This window comes from Triticum aestivum, chromosome 2A (genome assembly GCF_018294505.1).
Source record: "Triticum aestivum cultivar Chinese Spring chromosome 2A, IWGSC CS RefSeq v2.1, whole genome shotgun sequence".
NCBI classification, from domain to species: Eukaryota; Viridiplantae; Streptophyta; class Magnoliopsida; order Poales; family Poaceae; genus Triticum; species Triticum aestivum.
In genome coordinates, this window is record NC_057797.1 from 18,528,951 (window position 1) to 18,540,518 (window position 11,568).

At 49.7% G+C, this 11,568-nt stretch overlaps 1 protein-coding gene across 1 annotated transcript; it reads right to left on the minus strand.

Annotated features, from left to right (window-relative positions):
- Positions 1-1,444: 1,444 nt before the first annotated feature.
- Positions 1,445-3,295, minus strand: LOC123184338 (uncharacterized acetyltransferase At3g50280-like). The gene has a single exon (XM_044596484.1). It carries the CDS (start codon positions 3,197-3,199, stop codon positions 1,589-1,591), a length of 1,611 nt encoding a protein of 536 aa, XP_044452419.1. The 5' UTR covers positions 3,200-3,295; the 3' UTR covers positions 1,445-1,588.
- Between the last annotated feature and the right edge of the window lie 8,273 nt (positions 3,296-11,568).

An 11,568-nucleotide genomic window follows, 5' to 3' on the forward strand; every position in this document is an offset into this window, starting at 1 on the left:
AAGCTTTTTTGTAAATGGTTGTAACTTTTTTTGTTTGAGCAGCACCTGGTTAAAGTTTTCTCTACCGTCTGATTGAAGCTTTTTCATCTAAGGTTGGAGCATTTTCTGTGAACGGTTGTAAATTTTCGTGATTGGCAGTGCCGGTTGAAACTTCCTCAAAAATCGGTTGAAGCTTTTCCATCTACGGTTGAAGCTATTTTTTACAACAGTTGCAACATAGGGGTATGCGGCGGTTCCGGCCTTGCCTCCGTTCAGTCGCGCACCAACGCTCGCGCCATCTCTATTTGCCGCTTCCTCCTTGGAGGTTGCACCATTGCCGGCTGGTCGCGGCCTTCAACTCCTGCCGTCGCCGATTGCTGTATCCATCGTCTTCCAATTCCAGCTCTCGACGCGGATAGTTCCAGCATGCCGTGGTGCCGGTCGTCGCACGCCACACCGACGGGTTCCAACTTCTGGCCTTCAAGCTCCGACAAAATATGCCGCCCGTGGCCGTCCTAGCCGATGGCATCAAATTGTTGTGCCGGTTGTAGCAGTACTGTTTATACTAGTTCCTGCAAAAAAACTCATCGCAGCAAAATCGCATCACCACCGTGCCGCCGTCGTAGCACGTCCATCGCAGCACCACCAAGCCTCCGGTCACAGCTCTCAGCATCACCACTCGCGCCTGTTGAAGCTTTTTCCGCGTCGGTTGAAGCTTTTTGCCACACTACTTGAAACTTTTTTCCACCATCGACACTCGCTGCACAGGGTTGCATGAACGACGGCCACCAGTCATCACCATTAAAACGGATGTAGCAAAAAACTCATTGGTTGTAGCAAAAGACAACGAGGGTTGCAGCAAAAATCGTCATCGCTGTCGTCCCGGGTTTCATCTCTGCCATTCATTTATGTAGCAAATTTTCTCTTCGGTTGTAGCAAAATCCGATGACAGTTGCAACAAAAATCGTTGTCCCCGCCGCCGCGTCGTAGCTCCACCATGAGTCGATGCAGCAAAAATTGTCGCTCGTTCCGACATGCCGCACGTTGGTTCCAGCACGCAATCACCGCGGTCGCAACACGCAGCACCCCCGCCGGCCCTCGAGCTCGCTGCGCCATGATGGTGTGGGCATGGCCATGATCACCACGGTCACAACATAGCCGACAAACAGATGCAGCTTCATCCGGCTGCGGTCGTAGCTCTTTTGACCAACCCACCTCATAGCCTCAGCAAGAAGTTGGTCAAAGATAAAGCTTTGAAATGACCTGGGTGCGCTCCTCTTGCTGAACGAGCAGCCTCTTGGGCCAGGGGCACGTGATGGGCCAAGAAAGGAAAAGCCAGCCATGCAAACGTGGATCGGGGAGATGTTGAGCGGTGATGGATGGCTACAGGAATACTCGATCGAGCGGTCAGTGCGCGACCGGCCGACCGCCGGTACTCAACGTTTCCCAATTTTGAAGCATATTATCCACTTTTCAATAAATCTTTCTTGGAGGAAAAATAATACAGTAGACTTCCATCACTGTATCTGAATGGCTGATGCATGCCCCCACAGCCCCACTGCCCAAACACCTTCGACGCTCTGGTGCACCGTGCACCTACCACCGCGGATCAGTACCAGTACGTCGACCCTCCTACCGCCGCGTCCATCAGCTCTTCGTCGGCGACGAGCCTGGCGAGCGCAGCAGGGGCGACGCACACCTCCAGCTCCATGCTCCCTGTCCCTCCGCCGCCCTCGTAGACCGTGACCATCCCGTCCAGCTTGTTCCCAGCGCCGCTCCGAACGGCCACCGGCCTGCCCCACCCGAAGTCGTTGCCGTACACGTCGAACCGCGGCGAGCCGGTGACCACCATCGCCGCAGGAGGATCCCCGCTGCACTCGGCAGCGTACTTGAAGCTGGGATTCGCAGGCCACGCCGCGAGCTCGTCCCTCACGCTCGCCTCGTCGGCCGCAGCCACGGCCCGGTTCAGAAGCCACGCCGCCCATCCCAGCCGGCCGTCGCCCAGGATCTCGCCGACGGCGGTCCTGCCGACGGCGCCCGCCACAGCGTTGCCCAGGTAGCCCTGCGGCATGCCCTTCACGCGTGTCCGGCATCCGACGGGGAGCGCGCACGTCGTCTCCTGGTCCGGCGCGAGCCCACGGGCCCGACACATTGCTCGCCATAGGTGTGCAAGCACGGCCTGCAAGGAGGAGATGGTGGCTGTGCCGGTGGCCATCTCGGCGTTGGCTTTTGCCTTCAGCATCTTCACGCTCTCCGACGAGAAACGGAGTGAGCATTCCTGCACCGGCGGGTACTCGAACCGCCTGACGATGTCCTCCACCCTGGCAAAGGGGAGAGGGATCGGCACGGTGCAGCCCTCAAGGAACCATCTCTCGGGCGTCGGCACCATTAAGATGTCCCCGTCGGCGGCGCCGCGGCTCCGGCTGATAGCCGACCAGGCGTTGAACAGATCCCAGAACGTGGTCCCGTCGGCGGCGCCGTGGTTGAGCGACATGGCGACCACGAGGCCATCGGCGAGCTCCGTGACCTGCGCGGCCAGGACCGGCCGGCTGGGGTCGACGACGGCGTCGGCGCCGAGCATCCCGCTGAGAGGGAAGAAGGACCACACCACCCGTGGGATGACGTGAAGCGGACCGGTGATGTCGGCGACAGCCACCCCGGGCGCCACGGCGTGGACGAACTCGGCGCCATCGTCGCTGCAGCGGAGCGAGATTGTCAGGCTCGGCCGAGGAGGTGACGGCGCCCCGTCGTCGTTGGCCCCCGGCGCGACGGTGAAGCGGCCGGCGAGGGGGTAGAAGCGGCCCACGGCGCGCGTGAACGACGACGCGAGGTGTTCGACGGCGTGAGCGCCGGCAGGAGGATTGGGCAGGACGACTCCCTTCTGGATGTAGTCCACCGTTATCCGCCGCAGGTCCCACGGCGTAAGGTGGACGGTCTCGGGCTCCGGCGGCCGGGAGGTCGTTTGATAATCTGGCTTGACCATGCGCCGAGACACGATCTGGACTCCGCCGCCTTCCATTTTGTGTTGCGACGAACCCGGATAGCGCGCGCTCTCTCTCTCACACACACTCTCTCGGGCGAAGGTGGAAGAAGGAGAGGAGCGCACTACACACAAGGTTTTCCGACGATAAACGCCACGCCGCACCATCTCCAATAACCGGCCGCGCACGATCCGCGTGCCACACCGGCCGCGCACAGGACGCACTCGCATGCCCGGCATGCTCGGATCTCCTCGGCTCCTTTGCAACCAACTCCAACAACCTGATCCTACGGGATGGACCACGAGGCGCACACACACACGAACGTAACACAGACGCACGCACGCACGCGAACGCATGCACATGCGCCGGTCACCGCAGCAGAGTCGTGGTTTACTGCTAACATTTCCGGAGCAGAGTAGCCAAACTGTTATTTTGCGCCGTGTTTGTCGTGTGGCCATTGGTTGGGATATAAATAAATAAAGAAGCCTACTCATACACTCATCCTTATATTAAGATCTCTGCACCGAGCTCATCTGCACCTGCGCTTACTGAAAAAATCAAAATAAATAATAGAAATTTCTAAAAATTCAAATTTTTTTATGGGGTAGACAATTTGGTGCGTGAGTCCCACTTCAAATTTCAAGTCATTTGGACGTTTGATCAGCTCTCAGAAAAAAGACAAATTGGGGGTCCATAAAAATGTGTACTGTTTATGTACTGTTTTGGCCCGATTTATCTTTTTTGCTGGGAGCTGCTCAAATGTCCAAATGACTTGAAATTTGGAGCGGGCTTCACGCATCAAATTATCCGCCACACAAAAAAATTGGAATTTTTTGAATTTATTTTGAATTTTTTACAATTTTTTTTCCTAATCGGGTGCAGATAAGCCTGGGCACCGAAACACGCTACTCCTTCTTCCACTAAATAAATATTGCTGAAAAGCCTTGTATAAATTCAAATAATGCGAGCATGAGTGGAAGAACTTAGGGCGTGTTTGGTTGCCCGCATTAGGCCCAGCCTGGCCCGCGCGGGAAGAAAGTGGCCCGTTTGATTGACTGCGTTCACTGTGCGGCCCGCATCGCATGGACCTTAAAGCACGTCCAGGCCATGCCCAAGGGAAACGCCCGAATCAGCAATAGCTCGCGAGTCTGGCTCGGGCGAGGCTGGGTAGGGTGACGCGCTTCTCCCCTCGTGCGAGCAGAGGAGATGACGCGAGCTCGCCCGCATCGCCGAAAAATCGGCGGGAGGATTTCGGCTCACCTCCCGCCGAGTCCATCCCTATTTAGCCACTCCCTCACCGCCCCAACTCCCGCCACCATTCTCCCCCCGTTCGAGCTTTCCCGCCGACGGGCATCGGCACCGACGAGAAGGTAAGCGGCGCATCTTCATCGGTCGGCGGTCCACGACGTCGGCGCTCCTTCACCGGCCGACGTTGATCTTCCACGACCGTCCCCCCTCATCCTCAAGCTGCAGCCATGGCCTCTGTGAGTTCAATCCCCCTTTCTCGCTGTTCCTTCTAGCTAGATCTGAGATGCAACTAGGGTTTGATCTAGATGCATGGTTGATTAGTGGTCTGATCTATGAGCTGATATGGTTGATTGCTATGCCGTGGTTGCAATTTATGGTAGGGCTAGATGTTCAAGCATGTGGTAGGCTAGATTAGTAGTAGAGTTTGAAGTTGAACCTTGTGCTTGTGTTGAATCATGCTTAGATCTGTGATTTGTAGGTATTGGTGGTCCATTTGTAGCATGTTGTTTGTTGTAGATGTATGTTCCTGCTCATAGATTGTCCGGTATGCTTGGTATGATAGCGATGAAGCATGTGTTTACTATGATAGTGATGAACCATGTACATGTATGCTTCTGCTTTCATGGATTGTCCGGTATGTTGTGTGCTATGCTTACTGTCAATGTGTGCTACGATTGTAGGACATGACCATGCGGACGCAAGATCTTAGCCAGGCCCTTATCGTGTCCGACAACCAGTTTGCTCCATCGTTCGTCGAGGACTCACAGCCTATGTCCGAGATGACACCTGATTCAGAGGTGTTCGCGTCTGATTCCCTCTATGTGCCAGTAGTGCTCGTTGAGCCAACTACCGCTGCTGCTGCTGCTGCCGCTGCACTCTAGCTAGCAGCAGCAATGACAAAGAAGGATGGTAGGTCGAACAACATGAAGTGGCAGCCGTTCATGTCCACGTTCGTGATGAACAAGATGTGTGAGCTCATCTCTAGTGGAGTTAGGACTGACAAGGGCTTCAAGGAGGTGCACTTGAACACGTTGCAAAGCAGGTGTTCGAGTTCTGTGGGCAAGAGGTGTCTGCCATCCAGGTGCACAACCACTTGAGGAAGTGGAGAAGTCGATGGATCCAAGTGTCTAAGCTGAGAGACCTTAGCAGCACCTCATGGGATGAGAACACTTGCTCCATAGTTCTGGAGGCAGAGCACTACGCCGACCATGTCGCGGTTAGCTCACAACCCTCTTCCTTTTCATACTGTCCACCATTGCCTACTCCTAATCGCAACTAACAACACTTTTGTTTCATTCTTAGGACCACCCAAGGGACGCTGAGTTCCTCAACACACCCATCCAGAACTACACCCAAATGCAGCACATCTTCTCCTTCAGGCTGGCAACTGGGAAGCATGTCATGGGCTCGGGGGAGCCTCTTGGTTCTCCCATGCCAGACTTCTCGGGGACCCCGGACATCGAGGTCCTTGATGGCCCTGACAAGCCTGCTGTGAAGCCCTTCGACAAGCCATTTGACCCCGTCCATGATAGGAAGAGGAAGAGAGGAGGCCTGACGGAGGAGGAGATCAATGTCTTTTGCAGCATGACTGAGGCAGTGAAGGAGGTGGCAACAACCATCAGGGAGTGCAAGCCCCTCGACGTCCACCCTGACCTGTATGGCGCTGTCATGACCTAGGGTGGCTTCAGCGACGAGGCTCCCATGGCAGCTCTCAGCCACCTGCTTGACAAAAAGGCCCAGGGTGTTGGGTTCGTTGCCATGGCTGACGCTCACAGGGTGCTTTGGCTCAGGAGCTGGCTGGGCAAGAGTAGTGCTGCCTGTTAGCGTGCATGATCCCCGGTGGCGATGGAGGTGGCGACGACGATGACGATGACGATGACGACGTACATTTTGTGTAGCTAGGGCTCAAAAACTATTTGATGGTCTGTATATTTTGGTAAGGTGGTATATACTAACCCCTCGCGTTGATGGTGAACTTGCGGTGGTAGGACGACACCCTCTTTTGGATGTGGTGGTAGTTTAACACCAAGGTAGTGCTAGGAAGAACTTGTTATGCCGTATGATCATGCATGCTTTACTTCTCTTCTGCTCCATTGTTGTTTGTGTGCTACTTTGCTCTACTTGTGTGCTCCATTTTCTTTTTATTTGATTTGCTGCTTCAACTCTTACTCTTGTGCATTGCTAGGGCAAGTGGTATGCCGTGTTCATCGGTAAGGTCCCAGGGGTTTATAGTTCATGGGAAGAAGCCAGTGCACAAGTGGCATCGAACACCCATAGAGGGTTCAAGACTAGGCAGGCAGCAGAAAAGGCTTATTCAGAGTGGGTGCAAAAGCATGGCAGCAGTGCTGACAGTGGCAAGGTTGGAGGTGTGAAGGTGGATCGTCAGTTTGGGCTGAAGCTGAAGAACTTCATCATCTTCGCCCAGTTCATCACCATTGCTGTGTTGTGTTGTTGGTGTGCTAGGTGTGGGTAAGCTCACCAACTAGGGTACAAGGTAAGCACAACATGTACGCCGTATGCAACCAAACGACGTGTTCATGTGCCGCTCGGGCCAATGCAGACAACCAAACAAAATGCACTTGCGTATTACCTAATGCAGGGACGCTAGATGCGGGCAACCAAAACAACTAGCAGATGGCGTATTAGGACCTGTTTTTGCTCAACCGGACTGGGTTGAGAAGTGCATGTGATGCAGGAACTGTTCACAACGGCAACCAAACACGCCCTTAAACTCTGATGGATTGGTTCTAGCATAAAGAACCTAAACATATGAGTTAGGCTTAGTTCACACCCGAGAGGGATATAAAGACAACACTATGATCAGTTTTCCATGAAAAAACATGAGAGTGGCTACACCCGAAAAAGTCTTTCACCGTGTTTTTTTTAAATAAAGCAACCAACACATCCATATGTCAAGTTTAAGAAACACACCGAAAATTAAGTATGTTGGTGCAACAACAAAAACATGAAAAAAAGAAAGAATAGAGCAGTTATTTGTTAAGTGCACATAGGAAAGAAATGATAATGGCTATGTGCACAAAACAAAAAGCAAATAGAGTGACATCACAGCATTAAAAGACTGGTTTTCATAAATTTAAAATCTTTTGTAACATTTTGGCAGAGGAAATATTTTTTTGCTTAAGATGTCTAATCATTTTCATCCTTCGCACGCTTCCATTGATTAAGTGATGAGTCCTAATCGGCTAGGATTCGATGTTAAACAAATCATATATACATGTGTGTACATGATATGACACATTGGGCTCAGGCAATCAATCGTAGAGCAGTTCATCCACACAAAGACTTAATACACAAATGATGCAATAGATGATATCAGCAAACAACGGCTTAATGCACAGATGATGCAATTGATGACATCAGCGAACATCATGAGTTGGAGACAGGATTAGGGAGTGTGGAGGGTTACGGGGTGAGGTGTGAGCCAATGATTGGATTCAGTGAGAGGGGAAAGATTAGAGCATGGTGAATAATATAGCCCGCTGCTGGCTATAGCATGTTGTTATGAAGTACTACTTTATTAACATAAAGCACACATTTTATTCTCACAAAGCTCTTTGGAGCATGTGCTAGAGCCGACCGTACGTCAATCTACATCCTGCTTCTCTTTTCTCTCTTCTCTCTTCCAACTCAGTAAAAATGGAATTTTAAATCTTTATAGCCTTATTATACTTGCTCTTAGTTGAAAGATTACATAAAAAGTTTGCAAGGAACCTATAGGTACAGGTTTATTGGTTGTGGCACCATTGCTTTTCTTTCCTTCAGATGTACTTCATCTCTAGAGCAACCATAAAGATAATATGTGAGTCTCTGATGGCTTCTCGCCCCTTGTTGGTTACCCCAAGTGTAAGGTTTGAGATGCAGCGTAGCGGTAGTTTTCCCTTGGCAAAGATACCAAGGATCGAATCCCCAGAGACTCCAAGTTTCAACGAGGAGGTGTCAATCGCTAACGGCACCGTGGATTAGCAATCAACGTGGACATGCACACAGATACAAATAACTTTGTCCCCAATGAGTACAGAGAGGTTGTCAATCCCTCCGGCCTTGTAGTTTACAAAGGGTCAAACGCAAGTGATAAAAGTGATGGATATTGCTGCGGAAAGTAAATAAAAGCGGAAAGTAAAATAGCGATGTGATCAATGATAGGAATATGGACCGGGGCGCCATGATGTTCACTAGTGATGTCTCTCCCAAAAGACGATAAAACAGCTATGCGAGGTAAACAAATTACAGCTGGGCAATTGACAGGATTATGTGCGCAAACCAATGCTAACTATATTGCAAGATTGGTTGAGGTTCAAAGCATGGGCAGTACGCCAAGGTAAGTAGACCGAAATCCATCTGCATCTACTACTAATCATCCAGCTTGAGATATCTATCCAGAACATCTCGCTGGTATTAAGTTGCGAGCCCCACCCAAAGTGTAAACTCAAAGCAACAGACAACTGCATTAAAATAACTTTGCGTAAAGTAAACAATCCTTGCACCCGCGGGCACAAGCACCGTTGTTTTCCCCCTTGTGGCAACAGCACATCCCCTAGACTCATGTTTCTGTCACTCAAGCTAGTCATCGAGGGGCATGAACCCACAATCAAGCATAACGTTCCCTCTTGGAGTTACTATCTACTACTCGGCCAAAGCAATAAACAGCAACGGAGAACATGCAAGAATTACTTACGAACATAAATATAAAAGAGGTAAATCAAATATATTACTCAAACACAATCTGAACATAATCTCACAATCCATCGGATCCCAGCAAACTCATCATAGCAACAGCATAAGAATTACATATGTGCCTCGATCATGTAGGGCAGCTCACGAGGTCTAATTAGTGAAGCACAAGAAGGGGAGGAGAACATCACATAGCTACTGGTCATGGACCCATGGTCCAAGGGAGACTACTCACGCATCATCCGGGAGGCGTCCATGGTGGTGGAGAAGGTCCCGGTGGTGATCCTCCCCTCCGGCAGGGTGCCGGGAAGAGTTCTCCTGGCGCTCCCGATCTTGGAAGCGCGGCGGCGGCGGAACAGAGATGAGATCGCGAAAAAGGGTTCCCGTCCCGAGGGTTTCGAGACGTGCTTTAAATATAGGCCAAAGGGTGACGTCAGAGGGCTCCTGGGGGGCCCAGGCGCCCCCCCGGCGCGGCCAGGGGGGGCCGCGCCACCAGGGCGCCTCGGGCCCTGGTGGCCCCCCTCCGGCTCTCCTTCGGGGTCCTGGAAGGTTCCGGAACGCTGATTTTTTATATATTTTTTCCGGAATTTTTCTGGCAGTTTTCGTAATGGAAAAACCTGAAATACAAAAACAGCAGAAAACAGAAACTGGCACTGGGGTGCACTGAGTTAATAGGTTAGTCCAAATATGATCAAAATTGTATGGAAGTGTATAAATATCATAGCAATATCACCCAAAAGAGGCATGGAGCAAGCAGAAATTATAGATACGTTTTGGACGTATCAACATCCCCAAGCTTAATTCCTGCTCGTCCTCGAGTAGGTAAATGATAACAAGAATAATTTCTGTGGTGACATGCTATCAACCATATAGGACTTTTTCATAGTCACATGACAAAAGCTTTCAGAGACAATGATTCTATAGTAATTTAGTTGCCTCAAGAAAATCTCAAAGAACTAAAAGTTTTTCAACATGAAACTGAAGCATCAAATAGATTTGCAATGAACATGGTATGTAAATATGATAAGTGATATCTCGCTTGCCCCCTTTAGTGAAGCAAAACATAAATGCAGGGGCACCTCCAAGGTTTAAGTGACGACTAGATACAATGATTTCAGAATAAACGATATCACAACCATGCAAAAGACAATGCTACTTTGGGACAATGCACATTACACTCAGAATGACAACCATGCTCTCAGTAGTCGGTGCTTTTTAGAAGAAGGTGGAGACTCTCGAACCGTGGCTTTTGTTGGCAAAGTTGAAAATCCGTAGTCGGAAACAAAGACAAAGCATGTACCAGAGCTCTTGGTTTTAAAAACAGGGGTAATAATTTTTTTGGTATGCATGTTTTGTCAACGAATGCTAGCAGCTAACCCAATTACTTCTTGAGCTGGACAAGTTTCGAGGAATGGCTCCCGAATGAGGATCATAACACCCTCTTAATCTCCTTGGTTTATCACTGCCAAAGTTTTCTGATTTCTCATGAACAAAGCGTGAAGGAAGATTCGTTGGTTATATTAATTTTTAGTGAGCCGGGCGCACTCAATGCCAATTCCTTCTCATATTATAGGTTGCACATTATACATGCAATCCCGGGGGTGAAGCTTGTCCAACTCAAAAAGATCATGAATCAACCACTACTTCCTCGTAAACTTACAACAGAGGCACAAAATAGGAACTTTATTTGAATATTTCGAGATGGTACACGAAAGTCTTCGTTAGGAATGGCGGGTAAATACCATGTATAGGAAGGTATGGTGGACTCATATGGCAAAACTGGTTTAAAGGATTTGGATGCACAAGCAGTCAGTCCGCTTAGTACAGGCGAAGGCTAGCAAAAGACTGGGAGCGACCAACTTAGAGAGCAATGACGGCCATAATCATGCAGAGCGACAAAGCAACATTGAATCAGGCATGGAAGTTATATCGCTACTCAGAAATAAAAGATCATCAAGGCTTGACAGACTTTCTTTACAGTCTTGAATATGCGTGAGCATACGCCAAGTCAATCAAAATAAATTCTCGAAGGAAGATATCACTAACCATACCACATCATATTCAAACAAATCATGTTGGTACTCCAATATCACATTGGAAACCCTCCAGCTATTTGAAACTAACCATAAGCAACATGAATTACCAAGCAACATCATGCACGTAGCATCTTTATCATAGACATATCAACATTGCAACAGAAGCAAACCCTCTTAATAAGATAATCATGATAATAAAGAGAGTTCAAGCAACCAACTAAACAAAAGCTCTTTGAAAAGATAAGCATGAAAACTAAGAGCTGAGCAAGGTAGTAGCTATTGAAAGACAAAGAACACACACAGCAAAGATAGACATGAAAATTCCATGTTATGTTCTAAGTAGAAGTGGAGCGTGTTTCTCTCCCACATAAAGAAAGCTGAGTTCCGACTCGTTAATAAAAGCTAAAGAAAACTAAAAGGAAAACTAAAAGCAAGACGCTCCAAGCATAGCACATAGCACATGAAGTGATAAAAATATAGTGGAACGGGAGACGAACTGATAATGTCGATGGAGAAGGGGATGCACGGGGGGCATCCCCAAGCTTAGACGCTTGAGTCTTCTTGAATATTTCTTGGGGGTGCACGGGGGCATCCCCAAGCTTGAGCGCTTGACACTCCTGAATCTTTTCATC